Consider the following 19705-nt stretch of genomic DNA (forward strand, 5'->3'; position numbering starts at 1 on the left):
TGCATGCGTTTTCCAAGCCAATCAGAAAACTGTGACTGACATTGTTGTTATGGAAAATGACAGCTGACCCTGCTGTTGCAGGATCCACGTGGGGGGGACTGGCTTGGATTGGCTGTATGTGGAGACTCTCCTAGAGGTTTGGCGGTAATAGAAGTGTTCATGTTCATGCTAGCAGCATCACCTGAACTGTACTGCATATACATGTATATGATACCACATCCATCAAAAATAACAGAATCAATAGTAAATCAAGAGGCTTCGTGCAGGTGACAGGCGTCCGCGTTTGCTGCATATAACATAAATGGCATGTAACGTAAACACAGCACCTCCTGTTGTTGTTTATTTACTATTTGAATGTTGTTTTGTTGTTGTTTCCATGAGGTTGTCCTGAGCACACCTCCTGTTCATGGAGGTTTTTAATTGCCATCACAGTATGCACACAGAGCCCGATGCAGTTACAGGATGGAGACGCATTATTTTAAAGTTATTTATGTTTGCTTGATTTTTGCACATTTCTGCCTTCAGCTTATTACAAAGGCTTGTGACGAGTGGGATCAAGATTAGGGAAGTATAATTTATTACAGCTGGTCATGAGCCAAGCACACAGTTCAAAAGGACTATAACATGCATTACCTTAGATGGGTTTAATTAGCAGTAATGGCTGGCTGTACATTATCCCCCATGGTATATGGCTACTTACCAAAGATGTCAATAATTTGAAAACAAATAATGATTTTGTAGCTATTTTATTATCCAGTTACAGTCTGGAGGTGAGAAAAATGGCCAAATGCATCTCCATAACTAACAGGGGTGGTTTAGCTTTTTATTGCTCGTTCTGGTCCTTGTGGAGTGCAGCATCATCTAGAGGAGGACAGTCTCCTCCTTGAAGACTTGGTTCCACTCAAGTTCTTCCTCTCGTTCTTCTGACACGATTGGATGTGCGCACTCATCTGTAAAACTACTTTATGGTTGTTGTAAAAAGTGCTAAATAAATACGTTTTGACTTTGACTTTCACTTTGGTACACTGTACCAAGTTATTTAGTTGATTAAAAAAGAGACCTCTGAACACCCCAGCTGACCAATCAGCAGTGCACAGAGCTGTATAACACGTTTGGTGTCCCATTAGCTCTGGGTTAGTAACAGAGAACATGATGAACATGGATAAACACAATTGTACTCTAAGTGGGTGTGGCAACATTGGTTGCACCTTAAACACTCCTCCGTGGTTGAGATGAAGACGCCCATGCTAGCTTGACTCTGTTTTCTGACTGCACCTTTAATACTCATCTGTGGCTGAGATGTGAACACACCCCTGCTGTGCTTCTCTCTGTCTGTCCTGCAGATGAAGTCAGCGGAGGCGGAGAGAGGCCTTTTCACAGACAGCTACTGCAAAGTGTGCAGCGCCCAGCTAATCTCCGAATCCCAGAGAGTGGCCCACTACGAGGTCAGCGAACCCCTGCCCACCCACATGCCTGTCTGCCTGCCTGCCTGTCTGTCTGCCCGTCCACCTGGGTGTCTACCTGCCTGCCTGTCTACCCACCTGCCCGGGTGCCTGCTCACCTGCCTGTCTGCCTGCCCATCCGGGTGTCTGCCCGCCCACATGCCCCCCCCCCCCCCCCCCCCCCCCCACCCACCCATCCGTGCATCCTTGGTGTGCTCACTCCAAATAGGAGATGCCGGCAGACCGGGGTGGTAGGGGACAGGATATGACCTCAGAACATCTGTATACTACTAGGTCAAAGGTCAACCTGTTACACCAATCATCTCCCTGCCGAGCGTTCCTGTTGTATTGCAATACATTACTTGTGAAGCTACATCTGTGAGTGGTGACTGGGCACCTGCCCAACATCTTTCTGTCAGTCCCATCTTTCTCTTTCTCCTGCCATCTCTCCTTCTCTCTCTCTTTCTCTTCCCCTTGTATTCATTGCCACCCAGACCCGGGGTGGAGTCTTTCACTCAACATGAAAGGGCCCCTACATTATTTAAGTCAGATCAAAATGTATGAATTTTTCAGCACTGTTCAGTCATCGTTCTTTCCCATGGTGCAACAGGCACAGGTGGAGGAGGAGAAAGATACTAAAAGGAACATTTTAAAGGTCAAAGGGGGGCGAATATGAACCAGTGCTCAAGACCCTTGATCCCTCCAAAACCAACCACCCACCTTAAACACACAGGCCCTTCTTAAGGTGAAGACAACCAGGCCACTACTGCTGCTCACCTAGTCCTTGACCTATCCAGTACCGCCTTGTCCTTACACTGCGCAATATGGTCACGTTCAGGCTACCTTGAAACATCGCCCCCTTGTGGTGGCCATGTGGACGCGCCTCCTGTAGCCTGGCTCTGTGTTGAGGAAGGTTGCTCGTGGCTTACCGTGAAGCAGCTATGTGTTTGGGGTGCTGTTTGGGTTACCGGTTCGCCTAGGCGTCAGTAAGAGAACAGAACCTCCGTACAAGTCCAGCACGGGCATTCTGAGGACACCGTGACAAGCCGGTTCCACCACAGAGCCGTAATCTGATCCAACCACCAACAGGAACAATGGATTTGCTCTGACAGCTGCTGGAGATAAGTGGGAGTGTGTGTGTGTGTGTGTGCATGTGTTTGCGGAGTGTCAAATATTAATGTTGTTTTGGTTTGGCCTCTTGCCTCATGTGGTGTGTGGTAAGCAAAGAAGCTGTCTGTGTGTGTGTGTGTGTGTGTGTGTGTGTGTGGGTGGGGGTTGAGTGGTTTCTACCCATCAGCTCCTTGTGTAGGCTGATGTGCCTTAGATTTATTGATGATATGGTGTAGAATCAAGATCAGGAGAGAGGACCAAACACACACACACACACACTCAGCTCTCAACATTTTCCGCAGCCTAATTTGTTTATTCTTGAGAAAGATTAAAAGGTCTTTTCATCCCCCCCCCTCTCTCTCTCTCTCGCTCTCTCTCTCCACATCTAACAGTTCTGCCCTGATCCTCAGGCCGTGGATTGAGAGTTCCCTGCATCAGATAGCTCACAGCAAACATTATGCGATTATGCATGTGTAATTAAAGATCAGCTTTCACACTGCAAAATGTAGATTTACACAAATTTCTCTTCCTACGAGGCTAATCAAACATCAAATTACCTTGACATCTTAATGCCAGGTCTTCCCTTTGTTCAAGTGTCTTTTAAGTATTAAATCTCATTCTTCCTGGATGTTGAAAACATCCTGGCAGTTTTAATAGCACGGTGAGTTGATTATAGCAGATACCTTGTGGAGTTGCTGTGGATTTAATTATATGTAATGACCGTCATTGGCCACATACAGTTGATTTTCAACAAATCAGATCTGTGGAGTGTCTTGTGCCCTGGGACAGGTACCCTCTGTTGTATGACTGTCACGAGTTGGTTGTCATGTGACGTCAACTGTCGTGGGGTGAAAGGTCAAGGGGGTGGGAGGGGTGGGTGGCAACGAGGCTTTAACCCTGCAGTCCTGGTTTCGGTGGTTTTATGCTGAGAAAAGCAAATACTTTCTCCTGCTACAACCTTTTAATCCTTATCAGACAGAGAAAGAGGGGGAGGGGGAGAAAGAGAGAAAAGGAGAGAGAGGGAACATGCAGTCTTGGTAAAGTTCAAAAGCAGTGGCACTGAAAAGAGAGAGAGATATATATAACCCTTTTGTCTTTTTATTGATCATCACTACACCCGTTTTTAATATTACAAAGACCCGTCTTAACATCTCTACGTAGCTGAGGTGTGCTGTGAAGCCTTAGAGTACAGCAGCGTCGCACGGTTACGCCGGAGCTGTTCAGAAGTAAATCGCTAATGGGTCCTCATGGTCTTGACTTCTATTGTGATAACAGAAGCTATACGTTCTGATCGAGAAGGACATTTCATTTTGTGTGGTCACACGCCCCTTCTCCATTGCAGTCATCTGGATCCGATGCGGTTTCGCCGTGGCCCCGGGTGCAGAGCAATTCGATCTGTCCTGACAAGCACTTTAAATTCTGGCAAAACGGCCAACGCAGGTGTCTTTGGATCTATCGCGTTCGCTCTTTGCTGTCCAGCTTTGTGGCGATCACCGAGTCGCACGAGCGAGGCCGCGTTGTTTGAAGGCTAAATGTGGTGGAAGATGGTGTTGTGATGTTTTTCAGGTTTTCTAACATGAATCTCCCTGTAGTTTCTCTCCCTTCCTCTCTCCTTTCCTGAACGCCCAGTTCCTGGACCTCCCCGTAGCTCCCGCAAGTGCGCTGGGCCGATCACGTGACCTCGTCCTCTGATCACCCCCATGGCCAGGGTCATCTCTTCAGAGAAACTGGCACCGGTGACCTTTGGACCTTTTATGGTCCTCAGGTCCGAAGGAATCTGACTTGTAATGCAATGCAACGTGTGTCCAATGTTTTGTTTAGTTCTAATGTACATGTGGCCAGAACTTTAAATGAAGCTACAGTACGAAGTGTAGGATCCTGCCAAAGGAATAATATTCATAGGAAGAAATTATGAGATTGTATGAAAAAAAATGATGATATTCTGTAAAGTGTCTCTCGGCTGGAAGTAGTTCATAGTCAAACCGAATGGTGGATTATGGTTAATATAATTATGGAAGGCGGAGTCATGCAGGATAACTACAAAATTGCTCTGAAAATGAAGGTACGCGCTATGGAAGTAATTTGAAGCATCGTCAAGGAATCACGAAGCCTGTGCCCTAATGTTGGATTAATGCTACGGGGGTTCCATAACTCTGCTGCCTATTGGGTTTCCTCTCATCCAATCAAACGGCCTCGCTCGTTATGGACGCAGCGTTCTGTTGCCGTCTGCGCATCACTGTGTGCTGCCTCTCCTCGCTGTAAACGACCTCGTAACGTTCATGGTCAAACCAGCGGTGAGAATCGCACCCGCGGGCACAGCAGTGAAACGCTAACGGCAGCTGTTTTCTTTAAATGGAGCCCAGCTCCATTTTAAATGGCACATAAGAGCAGGACAGAGAAAACGGAGTGATAAAGGTTCATTCTGAAGCCATTTTTTCTTCCTAAGATACATTTTAAAGACAAATGCTGTCTTAGTTGACCCCCTTCACTATGGAGGAAGTTATATGACAACAGCGGCCACTAGTGGACACTGAAAGCCAGCAGCTTTAAAAAAAATGTAAATATTTGTCAATTGTGATTTTCACCCCAATCAAAATTTGTCCTCCGCATTTACCCATCTGTGCAGTTAACACACACACACTAGTAATAACTAGGGGGCTGTGGTGCACACATGCCCAGTGCGGTGGGCAGCCCTAGCCCGAATCGAACCCACGACCTTCCGGTCACAATACCAGTTCTCTACCACCAAACCATGACTGCCCTATATAACTATATAACTAGTATATATCCTAATATTTAAGTTCCATCGCAAGGCGCAAGCAACACGGACCATATGCAGAATGCAGGGAGACAGTCTGGGAAGGGACGGAGGTTGATGGCACCAGTACTGGTCTTTCTGCCGGTCGAGCCGATAAATAATTACTGTAGGTATCAGGACAAACAGGGCCAGCAACACGTCGATGATCACGTCGATGATCACGTCGAAGCCTTCGCTTAGACGGGGCAACTCCATTCGCGGCACGAATCAATTCCTTCTTTTGGTTTATCTGAGAGTGACGGCATTTTGACAAGAAGGATGTGGGAGTTCTGTAAGGGGGGGGGGGAGAGGGAGAGAGAGAGAGAGAGAGAGAGAGAGAAAATTAATGACAGCAAGAGAAGGTGACAACGTGTATGGAAAGCGTTTACGCTGGAAGGTATGAAAGACGTCCTTTCCACAATTGTAGAATATTCTCAGAATGTGACACATGGTCATAAATCAAAACACAATGCTGACTCAATGGATACACATGAATCAGTGTAAAATATTAAAACGACAGAATGTCAGTTAGAAAATGTGCAACTACAAATAGGCAGGAAGAAAGGTACACGTGTAGTCCTTCTGAGGGAGGGAGGGAGAGAGAGAGAGAGAGAGAGAGATAACTGACACTGACAGGCAGTGATGCAAATGGAGCCATTACTCGGGTCCTTGCTCTTGGTTCTGGGGACTGTGAAACAGAACTTTCTCGGACTCAACAACAGTCTTCATGTTGGTCCAGCCTCAAAGCTGCATAATACAAAGAAGCATAGACAAAAAAAAAAAAGCTAACACGCCATCAAGCAACAACAACAAAGACAAAATACACAGACTCGTCATCCATCTTTTACTCCAGGTTGCAAAGTATAGGAGCTCTAAAAGAGTCTGGATACTGTTGGCATTATCATAACTGAGACCCGTGGGATTACTTCAGTGCATGAAGCAATAGACATGGTAGCAAATGGTGCTTACAGGTTTGCAGTGTTTGAGTGGGTGTTCTCACACCTTTGAGTGTGTGTGTGTGTGTGTGTGTGTGTGTGTGTGTGTGTGTGTGTGTGTGTGTGTGTGTGTGTGTGTGTGTGTGTGTGTGTGTGTGTGTGTGTGTGTGTGTGTGTGTGTGTGTGCATCTCCTGATCATGCGTCCTGAAAATGCAAGAAACCCGGGCATGTTCCTGGACACACAGCTGTCATCATCAGCCCATATTTCTAACATGACCCAGAAAGACATGTTTCTCTTAGATAACTCTTACGAGGAGATTACCGGGACGATTTCAGAGAAGCCAACTGGTTGCGAGTCCTGTCCGTCACTCTTGGCAGGCCTCCCTGCACACATGGCACCAGCCCCAGAACCAGAACACAGCGGTGCGACTCGCCCTCCACCTTCCCAAGTTCACTCCCGTCACTCCGGCCTTCTCTCCGCTGATCTCACACCTCAGATTTAAAACCCTGACACTTTCCTACAAAGCCAAAAACAGACCTGTCCCCTCCTACCTGAAAGCACCACTCTCACCCCATGCCATATATCACTCCTCTGAGCCTCCAATATAGCTTGTCTTGAACCACTGCCCGTCCAGACGCAGGGAGGATATGCCTGAAGACACTGTACTAGCACAAACATACTTCCACCCCCTATCTGGACAGCAGAGCCCCGTGGTGTCTGCAGACGTACACGGAAGACCCACCTCTTCAAAAATCACTTCAATGACTCATAGTCATTTCAAGGCACTTGATTAATCATCGAGTTCTCACTTCTTTACATATAAACACGTACAAAATCTGGACATTTCATGTGCGTGGTCACTGACAGGGTTCTAGCTCCAACTTTCCTTAGACTCAGGCCTGATACTAGCGTAAGAATCTCTTTCTCCAGCTAAGCACTATTGTAAGTTGTCATGAACTGTGTGTGTGTGTGTGTGTGTGTGTGTGTGTGTGTGTGTGTGTGTGTGTGTGTGTGTGTGTGTGTGTGTGTGTGTGTGTGTAAGGGTTATAAAGGATGGGATGGATGACAGCCTGACAAATCAAACTAAAGCTCAGGACACAGAACATGACTCACGCAAACCGCAGCAGTAATGGAATCTCCCTGGACGTGGAAATCTCCAAGAAATGAGAGAGAGAGAGAGAGAGAGAGAGAGCAAAAAGAGGGCAGGCAACTTCTCACCTATTTCTTTCAGGAAGCAGGTGAACTTGAACTGTGCCAAGCAGTAAATACATTGTAGTAAGTAGAGCTCTAAGAAGCTCTTTTCTAAGAAGAAGAAATGGATATATTTTATTAACTTTATTTAGAATCCTGTATCAGGACACACACACACACACACACACACACGTTTCCTGAACTTCACTCTATCAATAATGACTCCAAAGTCTGGCACACTCAGGACAGAAAAGAAAAATCCATACTGCATTAGAAGTGTCCGCTGCGAGTACGAAGCCTCGTCCCCTGAAAGTCGTCCAGCGTCTCTCTGCTCCCTCCCCCGCCCGTTCCCCGGGAGATGAGCTCTAGAAGACGGATGCAGCCTCTCCGTCTAACGCAGCAGAGTTCAAGCACATCACAGAGCTCTGCCACTTCTGGAGATGGACAGAACTAGCCTATCACAGAGAAGCAGTCGAGGACACCATGACCCAGCAGCTGAGCTGTTGGGGCAGATGCCTTAAAAAGAGCCAGACGTAGCTCCAAAGCCCCGAGCTTGCGCTAGTCCAGACACAGTTCAGCCAAGAAAAGTCTGACTGGCTGCTGAGTGAGAGAAACAGAGAAGTGTTCACAGGCAGGAACCTTTCAGTGTTGTGTCGACGCAAGCCCTCCATAACTGCATGGATCTGGAGAAACAACCATACCTCTGGGCTCCTTCAAAAAATTGCTTGGGTTAAAAGAACTCAGACACATTTCCTGAGACCAACTGGGGTGACAAACTCCCCAGCTAGTAAAAGGTGATTTAACACCCCATAACTGTGCTGTACAGCTCTCTGTCATATATAAAGAGAAACCTCTTGTTCTGTTTCTGCAGAATGTTAGGATTCCATTCTGCGGCAACATAGTAACTACCGAAAAAATACAACAAAAAACCCAAAAGCCCCAAACAACCACGGGAATGGATCAAATATCGCAGAGTTTTGCCTTTGATCCTGTAGTTGATGGAAGATTACGAGCCTGATTTTTTTTTTCCCTGAAGCGTTTGATAATGAACTGATTACACACTGCGTGTTTTCGGCTGAATTTAAAGGACGACACAGCAGAGATGCACAAATGAAAAGCAGCTGAAATGCACTTGATGTGACACGGCTGGTGCGTCGCCATACCAACGTCTCTTTTGAAGTACAGGCTTTTGAAGACGCACACTTGCAGCAATATGTATCTGCAGGCCTTTGTGATCCGTTTGTAAAAACTAATGGAGCAAGCTTTCTCCAGAGTAAACGAGACCTTTTATATATTAAGTGTCCAGAGAAAATGTGGCCTTTTATATATTAAGTGTAAAGATAGGCCAGAATTCCTTGACTCTGAGATATCGAGACAAACCATCCAGACATCAGCTAATCTAGAGGTGTTTGAGAATGACTTCATATACCAGACCTGTATTTGGGGTCCGGCTCTAGAACGAGCCTGTGCAACACAGCTTCCTTCCTGTCCCGGTGTTCCAGCGAGCTGTCAATACTAATTTATTGCATGGCCAAACTGCATGATTATACTCCTCTGTTGTTTTTGGTCTCAGAATTGAACCACGGCCGTTTTATTGATCTCGCTTCATTCCAGAACTATAGCCTGAAAATCCAATTGGGTAAATTTTGAAAACCACTGAAATAAGTATGTGGGAGCTTAAAGGAGCAATACATCATTTTACCACAACCAAAAAGTAGCAAACTTATAAAAGTGTATTTAACAGTATTTATATAACTATATAAACTATATAAATACTTTTTTCTAGAAAGAATGATAAGTGTTCTATCCCATGTGAAAAGGAATTAAAACTGTGAAAAGGTGTCAGTATAACGAATTTGAAGAAGACTCTTGGGGAAAATCTTATTGTTCTTTTAATCGATAAATTTGTAAAACAATCGCAGACATTCCTAAGAGACTGGTAAAATATCTTTTGAAAAGCCTAAATATGGTCTGCCATGCATTATACAAACATCACATTTACAGTGTTTCTCACTGACATTATTCTATGATGCTAATCCAGGCAGTTTTGATCAACTGTCTTATGATTGATTTGAATTAGCTATAGTAACACTGCGTCTAGAGCATCTAACTTATCTAGTATTTGAAAGTTTTTTTTTCTCCACAATGTAAGCTTGTTTTGTATTCCTCAGATAATCGATTTGTGTTTAATCAATCAAGATCATTTTCAAGAAACATTGTCTTACAATATAGCTATGACATGCAGTGTCACGCATATGAAAAACCTCGTAAAAAGAGATCCTCCTTGTGTTTCTCCAATCGATCTAGGGGAAATGGCTTGCTAAAAATGTGTTCTGATTAAATTGTACTTCAAGACACAGGCGTATTTATTGAAATGTCTGGGTAAATGGTTGAGAAGTATCTACTCATTAATGTTACAGAATGAAAATAATGCGCTTCAGATCACATTTTGTTTGAGCTTTCTTCAGTCACCATATGATGCGGAAATGTTTTTAATCACACCAAACATTGGCAAAAAAGACGTGGTTGTTTTAGAAATCAGCCCTTTAAAATGTTTCATTTGTACAAACAAGTACACCATGGGGCCTTTGAGAGACAAAAGAGGCAAAAATAAACACAACATTGTGATCAAATTAACCATTAATGAATGTTAAATGATCGCTCTTCTAAATGAGACAAGGAAGAGAACAAATCTAAGTCGACAACGTAGCTTGGACAGTCTGAGACTGCGGCATAAAATCACAGTGCTGAGGGAAATTGCCCTCAATGTGTCTTCTTTAATATTCTAGCCAGGTATCTGTCGTGCAAAACTACTCTTTCATGTCCTGGAATCCACCGATGTTGTTTACCCGTATTTTACTGGCAGGGCCTCGCGGCGTGCTGGTTCCTCGTGGTTCCGGACGTCTCGGTTCCACGTTTTAAAATATGCTCGCCCTCCCCAGCTGAAATTAAACCAAAACATTAAACGTTTTATGAGTCAACAGCAAACGAATGGAGTGTTAGGGGCTGGGTGCGTGTGCAGAAATTCACGCTTAAGTAACTAATGCATTTTTATAATGTCCTTAGCATCTGCGCTATTGATAGATGGCGCCATGTTTCATGGGATCTAAGAGAAAGTAATGACTCCGAATCCTCCGGCAAACGTATCTGTGCATGGAGGGAGGAGGCCTCATTATCTACACAGGGCCAAACGCCGAGCGCTGTTAAGCCGCGTCTGTCTCTGGGATGGCGAGATCTCCCGCGCTGTTTTCTCCCTTCATCTGCGTCTGTCGTGGAGGAACCGGCTACTCGCTGGGGACCGTGTCGAATATTTACTTATTTCTTCGCTTACTTATTTAGATATTTATTTATTTATTTTGTCTTTGTCTTTACAAGACCTGAAAGGCCCTAGTTTTTTGTTTTTCTGCTGTTATTCTTGGCCACGTCATAACAATCAAGGACTCTTATTTGTGAGAAGCAAGAGAAAAAGAAAGCATTGTGTGTTATAGCTAACAGTGATGAGTCATGACAATTTATGAAGAATAATATGAATGGATAATGTTTTATGGCGGTGCTGCTTTTAATATGCATAAACCACATAGACCTTGTTAGGCCTGTGCTATAAGCATCTGGTAGAGGCAAAATGTGAATCTAGGAGGCTGTGTCATATAATGTATCCTAGGAACTGCAACATAACCTGAATATATTGTAGTCTGTACTGCTAAATTTGGCCATGTCGGAACATAATACCCAGGCTGAGCCAATTAATTGAACTTAACACAATTTGCTTTGATATTGCAGCATAATCAGACAGAATCAAGCAGTAAGCCCTTTAGCAGGGTGTGGGGCCAGTCTATTGGTCTCACGGTGGTGCTTTTGGCTACTTTTTCAAAAGCCGGTTTTGGTCCCCCCCAGTTTTTACGGTTATGCCCCTGAACCCCAGTTCTCAAGCCATTGGTGTCCCCCCCCACCTATGAAATCAAAATTTCATCCATGACAATAATACTCTAGATATTACTCATGGTAAACATGCTGACTGTGTGCTACAATACTCTAGATATTACTCACGGTAAACATGCAGACTGTACTACAATACTCTCACTGTTGCTCACAAGTGGAAAAACTCTTCAGGCATGCCAGAAGCAACTGTAGAGGAACTAATTGTGACAGCCAAATTTAGGGGAACAATTAAACGGCGACACCGATCATCAGTGGGGTAATGACACAGGAGGAGTGATTAACTGAGTCACTTGAAATCACAGTCACTTCCTGTCTGTCCTTGGAAACAGTCCAGATCAAATATTTATTCAAGCTTTGAATATAACTGCTCATCAGTTTGTCATTCCCAGTACTTCCTGTTTTATGTCTTCCCGTTTCATGTCATGTGTGACTGTCAGCTCCACTGCTTTTTGATTGGTTGTTACCAACATCCCATATGGTGTTGTGTATAATGCATTGGTGTCGTTCCTCAATGCCTTTGCTTGCTCTCCACTTCTTTCCAGAGCCGAAAGCATGCAAACAAAGTTCGCCTGTACTACATGCTCCACCCAGTGGACGGAGGCTGCCCAGCCAAGAAGCTTCGGACAGACAACGTGAGTACTGCCCTCCCAGCTCACATCTTCTCATCCAAGTCACGAATTGAGTGGGTCGCCCCGTGGTAGCAGGTGGCCTGGTTTGAATAGGTCACCTAGTTTGAGGAGGTTTCATGGTTTCAGCAGGTCGCCCGGGTTTGAATACGTCGCCCGGGTTTGAGTACGCCGCCCGGTTTGAGTACGCCGCCCGGTTTGAGTACGCCGCCCAGTTTGAGTATGTCGCCCGGTTTGAGCAGGTCTTCTGGATTGTGATGAAATGATCCCAGGAGTGGTGAGATGGTGGTTCCACAGTTCCATCAAATATGCAGATGGGAATGTTCTTGGCTCCGGTTCTTCTGTTGAGAGAACCGGAACAGGGACGGACTAATGCACCTGGTAGATGGTAACTGCCCAAGAGACCAAGCTGGAGGGTTTCCATTCTACACTGAAGTGCATGTGGCTCTTTTGCTCTGGTGGTACAAATGATCTGAGAATGGCATCACCCACCCACCACCGAGTTCTCACCTTTACTTCACTCTGATGTAAGATCTTTTGTTATGATCATTGTAGTGGTATCGAAGACTTTGAATCCATTTTATAGCACATGATCATCTCTGGACTCCCATATGGAGTCTTAGACACAGCAGGGTTGTTTAAGAGCAAATTAAAAATCTTCCAGAGATTAGCAGTAAAAGATGAGTGGAACGTCTGGACCCAGTTTGAGCTTAATGACAGACCTCAGGTTTCATTCAGCAAAGCATGTTTTACTGCAAGCTAGAAAATGTCAATAACTCCATCATTCCACCAATTCAAAGCCCTCAAATTAAAATAAGCAGACACATCTGGATGAATGTGCGCTAATGCCTGCTCCCTTCACCGGGATTCACGAATGGTAAAGTTGATATTTAAGAGTTTAAAGAGATAAATGCCAAGAACGTTAGATCGCAAGCCCAGGACCTCTAGAGGAAGCAGTTTAGACTCTCCGCCAGCCCACAGAGACGTGGTACTAAGACAGGCGTGAACTTGGCCCTCAACTGAACAAGACCTTCAGCTGCATATCCTCCAAAGGCAGCATCATGTAGACGAAAGGCCATGGCTTCGTACGGGCGTCTGCTAAAAATATAACCCGTGTCATCCAGACGACCGCCTCCCCCCAGGGAAAGGACAAGCTCAACGCTTCCACCCCATGAGCCCCTGATGAGGCGTTAAAAAGCAGAGGGAGGGATACGGGAGGTTGGGAGGAGGGGGTGATGGGGAGGTTCTCCCGCGCAGGTTTAGCTTTTCCTGGCCTCAGCCTCCGGCTCCCCCCCCCCCCCCCCCCCCCCCCATGCTCCTCCAGCCTGTGGAGTTAGCAGATGCTGCACTTTCATCCCACTGTCTCTAAACAGATCCTCAAAGACTTACCCGCAGGTGGCCTCAGTCTTTAAAAGCTTATTCGAAACCAGAAGCTCCAAATGCAACATGGCGCAATGCAATTAAAAGTAGTGTTTACTTGGAAAAATAACTGATTGAACTACGATGTTAAAGGCATCTCTCGTGGTTACATCTTGTGGGTGAATAATGCACAAAGTTAAACATTTTTATCTGCACTCAACGTGTCCTTGGACGTCTCACTGCAATGCGCTTTTTTTCGCTGCACTTGCGTGAGAAAGAAGTGAGAAACAAATGAGACAAAGCTGCAGTCATAAATGCATGTTGTCTCCAGTCCTGGAAAAGGGGGACGGCTGAGCCCAGCCTGGCGGGACGACGGGACAGTCCTCACGCAGGGCTCTGGCGTCACGCTCCATAAAAGTGCAGAGAGGACCTGTGTTGCTTCATCTCCATCCACCATCTGTCAATCACAACGGCAGACCAGACGAGCCGATCGGCAGACGAGACTGTGAGGCCGGATTGGTCCGGTCATGGCGTCCTTTCCCACTCACGCCTGTCTGTTCTCGTTTGCCCGGTCCCCGTCATAGTAGAAATGTCACAGAGCCAATTCCAATTTAACCCAGACAGACACCAGAGAGCATGACAGAGATCGAAAGTCCAACCTAGCAGAGACAGTGTGGGCCCCAAAATGTCTTAACTCATTTCCCCCAAAGCGTGTTGCCAATAGAAGCCGTTAGTCCTTCACACTGGAAGACGAGTGCTCAGGGGGGCGGGCTTCGTCCTTCAGCTTCCTGTGACCCTTTCCCACCTCTTCTTCTCATTATTTGATTGCGCTGTGGGGCTCGGTCGCAAAAAGAACTCGCCGTAGCGGGCAGCCATTCTCTCCTGCAGCTGTAGACACAGCACTGCCAGCTTCTCAGACCTCAATGGTTTAACAAGCGCCGAAAAAACGGCAGCACAGACTTCCTCCGATTGGAATTTCCGACAGGAGATAAGTGCTTATCGGCAGGCTAATACGTCGGCCTCTCCAGCATAGGAAGAGGCTTCCGAAAGCGGCACGCATGCCGGACGTAGAGGACGTTTTTTTTTTTTCGTATGATTGCATTTTTGTCATTAACCTGTAACCCACGATAGGGGGAAATTCGTCTAAGAAATGCTTCCCCTCCTTGTGCCCTTTCATCAGTCTGGCAGTGTGGGGAGTCAGCACTTTCCCCACGGGGCTCGGTGGAGGAACGTGGCACTGAGGTGGAAGCAATTATTTTTCCGCTATGTTACTCTCCGATGGCTTAAAGATCAATGTGCTTTGCATGGCTGCTGTTGCGTGCGTGCGTGCCGGCGCGTGACGGAAACGGTGCGGTTGTCGGCACTGCCGTGCTCTCCTGTGTTCGCTGTGTTTGCTAGAAAAGTAAAACAAGTTGGCACCCATTATTTGAGTGTTTTTGTGTGTGTGTGTGTGTGTGTGTGTGTGTGTGTGTGTGTGTGTGTGTGTGTGTGTGTGTGTGTGTGTGTGTGTGTGTGTACACGTTGTGAGAAAGTTTAGCCCTTTTCCCCCAAATTTCCAGGAAGACTTCTCTCTCTGTTTTTCTCGAGTCACAGGTTTTTGGAGGTTAGGCTTTCCTTTTGAAGTTTTAAGTCTGTATATTTTCGTGCTGTGAGTGTGTATTATTTACTGCACTGGGACATGCCCTCATGCTGACCTGAGATCAGAGGCCCATTAGCAACCCTTGCTGGTGCTGACCTGAGATCAGCTTTATAATGGTGCCTGTCCCTGGATCAGCAGGACAAGTGCCAAACAGCCTCTGTCTCTCTAAGGACAGTTGAAAGGCAGTTATCATCTCTCTTAGCACCTAATAAAATCCTGCAAAGCCTTGCAGAAGATCTAACCCTCATCCATTCATTTACCAGCAATCAACTGTCTTCACTGGCCACTAATAGCTGACAGTCCCCTGAGGACACTTTGAGAACCTCTCGCCCGCCGTCCCAAGTCATTGTAACCCTAGGAGCCATTAAACACGATACAATTAGCAGCACGGAGCAACATTCGAGTGTGATTTGATATCCAAGCTGAGGTTTACACTGATCTGATGAGCAGAGTTGAAGTCAGCCCTGCCTGGGTGGAATATTCTTAGCAGGGGAGCGGAGGTGAGGGGAGTTTGGGGGTCTTGGTGACGGGGAAACTTGTTGAGTTGCTCCTCATTCTGCTCAGAAGTTATGGCAGGTAAGTGTGCGTCTCTGCTGACTAGCGGAGTCCATCAAACACTTTTGCGACTCTACTCCCCAGCGCCGTTTGTGTAACTCAATATCCTGCTGCTGCCACTGCCCAAGATTGATATCCCCGTCATTTCTGGGTGTTAATATCATACACACTCCCACGCTGGGCTGTCAGGGGTTTATATGCCATGACAAAAGGAGAATCAGTCATCATCTTTCTTCACCGTCCTTTGAGTTACCATCATAGCCATAGCCAGTAAACGGCCAGAGAAGGTGTGTTTGTCAGCGTGTGAAAAAAAAAAACAATGATAACTGTAATAATACCAAATATAACCCTCATTGTGGGTGAAAACTGTTATTGACTTCTGCTCAGCTGATTTTTTGCATCTACCATTAAAGGAAATGCCTGAAATACCTGTTTTGATGGATCAAGACTTTATGGAAGTTCTTTTCCCATGGTGCACCAGAGCTGAAATGACTCTCCACAGATTTAAATCAAAACACCTGCCAGCTAAGGAACGGGTTGGGTACAGCGAGTCAGAATCTCAGCACAGAGTTCAGTGTGTCTTTATATATACATCAAATTTTACAACAGAGAGTCCAAAGCAGAATTTAGCATGGTTGTTGTAGAGTGTATGATGTGTTAGTCATCAATGTTCTTTCACAGCCATGGATAGTCATAACTTGGCATTGTGTTGCGTTTTGTCTAGCGATGCAAACAGGGTCTTTTTTGGGATTTTATGAAGATGCTCCTGGCCCGTCTTTGTTGTGCTGGAACCTCGCCGATCCTCTAAGAGACAGAGATGTCAGCTGGAACTGGATGCGGTTGGCTTGGCAACCTGTTCTCATGGAGACAGGGGAGGAGGGGTGTTGGGGGGGAGGGTGTTGACTGAGTCACTAGTGTCGCACCCTATTTTTAGAGCGGATACCCCCCACCCACCGCACATCCCCCCCCCCCCCCCCCCCCTCCAAGGTTAAAGCACAGCGTGTTATGGTCAGAGTGGTAATGGCCACGCCTAATCCTGCCGGCCTTGTGACTTATCTACCTCAGAGTTTTTATTAAGTACTTAAGTATCAAAAATGGGAGTCGAGCTGCATGTGTCTGGGATCAGCTTGCTGTCACATTAGTGGGTGAAATATGACGGATACATGTACATGGGTGGAGGTTCCCCCATGCTGACACCAGTAGGCCTGAGTGCATCATAAGAAACTGGACAGTGGAACTGAAATATCATCAGGAGGATAAATGTCCATGTCTGTTCCCAAATGTACCTTCACAAATGCAGTGGAGTTGTCTGTGTAGATATTAATAAACACTGGATGAACTATGTTCACCTCTGTGGCTTTTCAGAATTTAAAAGCTGTTTGTTGCCTAAAAAGTTTCACTGTTCTGCGGTTTGAGAAGAAAAGCTGTTCTGTCAGTCTTGGAGAGTGAGGACACATTTTGATCTCTTTTTACAAATTTAGAATCCTCAGTCTGAGAAAATGTGTAAAAGAGGGTGTATACACCCAATCACAGTTTGCAAACAAAAGTGGAGCATTTTTCTGAAAATAATATGCATTCTTTAAAGAGAGAGAGAGAGAGAGAGAGAGAGAGAGAGAGAGAGAGAGAGAGAGAGAGAGAGAGAGAGAGAGTGTGTGTGTGTGTATTCTCTGAATATTGATTAACTGGCTTCTTCTTCTGATATTGGTGTATTTGTTCACGTCTGCCCACACAAACTGTACAATGAAAAGTCTGCTGTTCTGGCCAAGCATGTCTAACAAAGATTGTCTTGGGTTCATTGATTATGGAGTGTGTGCGCGTGTTAGACAGACGCATTAATACGACACGGTAAATGTCACAGGCTGGCACGTGCTTAGCACCAGGCCATGTTGCCGGTGTCAAACCGTGAACCGCGCATGAAACATCCCACCTATTCAGCAGCGTCACCGCCGCTACTCTGACTTAGTGGCATGTCCAGAAGCTGACTGTGCAAACTGCAAGTGTGAGTTTGGGTCAGAAACGTATTTAACTAGTAGTACCTGTGGATGAAATGGCTAACCACGCAGGGTCTGGACGACCAGGCGTAGCCGCCGCTTATTTGCGCCATCAGCGCGTCCTGTTAGCACGTGCGGTTAGTCGCATGGCGTGCGCAGCACGTGACATTCGCGCGGGCCGGCGCGAGCTCACGTGGGTCATCTCGGAACACTGCAGGTGAGGTTCTGAGAACAGGTTGTGACCGCTTCAGGCTCCATGAATTTGGTGTATCTTTTGTACTATTTGTCAAAGAGTGTGTGTACACTATAACTTTTTCACACTACCCACACACAGGCGGAAGCACGCACGATTGACAGACAATTGTCGTGCGAGCCATACATTTCACCAAAGAAGACGGAATTTAAATCACATTTAGCAGTTATTTTCTGTTGGAAAAGGCAAAAATCAGTTAATTAAATCAAATCAGTTTTACTTGAATTATAATCTTAATTGATTTTTTAAAAATGGTATGCATCTCTCTCTCTCTCTCAGACTATGAATTATAAATCCTGTTTACACTCCACGGCCCATCAGTTAGCCATTAAACACATTGTGTGAGTGCGTGTGCGTGTGTGTGTGTGTGTGTGTGTGTGCGCAGTCACTAAGAGCCCTAAATGATGCCGTCTGCATCCCAGCTGTAGCTCACAGACGATCCAGCTCTCTGATGTCACTCATTCCTTCCTGATCCACACGCTCTAAAATCATTAGTGAGGAAGTAGCAGACCGTCTACGTGTGCCGATCAGACGGTCCGCGTGACGTCTGGTTGAGTCCAGACATACGCCGCCCCTCGAGCCCAGAGTCTGGGCGTCTCGCAGCCGTCCAAGACATTTTGCTGAACCGCTTTCCAATAAGATGCTTGTTTTTGTCTATCTTTTAACATAGCAAACTTTGTCAGAGATGTTGTTTTGGGTCAGAGAACTCAAAGCCTGCTGTGGTTTACGTAGTTTGGCTCTGCAGCTAATTTAGCACACTCAACACACATCATCACCATCCTTGTGGGGATCCATCTAAATCAGGGATGGGCAACTGGCGGCCCGCAGGCCGCACACGGCCCTCGTCCTCACTCTGTGCGGCCCGCAAATAGATCAATAATAATTTAATAATTAAAAGAAGGAAAAAACCGATAGAGCAGGACTTTTTTGTTCTTGTCACGTAGGGCTACTCCCCCCTCTTCTAGCTGCATAGTTGCCAGGTTCACGTTTTCACGCCAAATTGGGCTTGTTTGAAAGTCCAGCCTCGGGTAAAAATTCTGAGGTCGTGGAGTGCGGTTTTTTGGGCTACTTTTGAGTTGGGCTACTGCGGGATTTACAAGTCAACACAAAGAATCGATCGCGATATAATACTTAATTTGTCTCCATTTTACACTCGCCACCTTCGCTCTGTCTGCCACGCCCGTGTAATCATTGTGCTCAGCTGTGTCTAGTTTAGTCCTGTGTACTTGTATCTCTGTGTTTCGCCCGTTGTCGGTTATTTGTGGTTTGTTCGGTTTTGTGGATTATCTGTCGTCGCTGTTCTGGTATTTTCCGTCTTCGTTGTGTTTCTCCGTTGTGAATGGCTCTCCTTTTACGACTCCTGCCTGTCGACTGCCAAGTGCCTGTTGACCACTTGGACAGCTCTCCCGTTTTGACCCCTGCCTGTACAAACGACTTCGCCTATGGAATTCCCCTTATTAAATCTCGCTCTTCTCAGCGTTTGTGTCCGCCTCCTCGCTCCGCAGCGCGCTACGCGCTACAGTTCTTTGATATGAAGTTCATATGAGTTCAAATTCCTTTTTGCACTTTTTTATTAAGCAAATGTTTTGTCTTTGTTGCTTATTAAGGACATGTTAATGCATTTATATGCAGAAAATAGATGTATGTTGGTGCAATACACATACAGATCTGAATTCATTTAAAATGTGTTCTTATTGAGAATAATTTGTAGTGTCTTTCATATCCAATTATGTGAAGTGCGTGGTCATGTGGCCCTCTTTATCATGGAAGTTGCCCATCCCTGATCTAAATGGTGGGAGGTCTTGGGCTGGACTACCCGTTGACCTAGATTATAGATCAAACATATAGTATGGCATCAAGGGGGAA

The 19705-nt window shown here is 45.8% G+C and overlaps 1 protein-coding gene and 1 long non-coding RNA gene across 4 annotated transcripts in view; one reads left to right on the forward strand and one right to left on the reverse strand.

The window, feature by feature from the left end:
• Positions 1 to 1328: 1328 nt before the first annotated feature.
• The window catches only part of zmat4a (zinc finger, matrin-type 4a), a 66018-nt gene continuing 47641 nt past the window's right edge, over positions 1329 to 19705 (forward strand). For 2 of the 3 annotated variants that reach the window (XM_076992238.1, XM_076992239.1), the window contains exons 1-2: positions 1344 to 1445; positions 11959 to 12048. In XM_076992238.1, the coding sequence (XP_076848353.1) occupies positions 1344 to 1445; positions 11959 to 12048 (192 nt within the window). Of the gene's footprint in view, positions 1446 to 11958; positions 12049 to 19705 lie in introns of all 3 variants that reach the window. The other variant, XM_076992240.1, reaches the window with a different exon arrangement.
• Positions 5310 to 7903, reverse strand: LOC143494152 (uncharacterized). The gene is made up of 4 exons (XR_013125556.1): positions 7744 to 7903; positions 7505 to 7588; positions 5984 to 6096; positions 5310 to 5639 (listed from the first exon to the last, which is right to left on the reverse strand). It is a non-coding gene; the product is annotated as an uncharacterized LOC143494152 (long non-coding RNA).

Source organism: Brachyhypopomus gauderio, unplaced genomic scaffold (assembly GCF_052324685.1).
Source record: "Brachyhypopomus gauderio isolate BG-103 unplaced genomic scaffold, BGAUD_0.2 sc91, whole genome shotgun sequence".
NCBI lineage: Eukaryota > Metazoa > Chordata > Actinopteri > Gymnotiformes > Hypopomidae > Brachyhypopomus > Brachyhypopomus gauderio.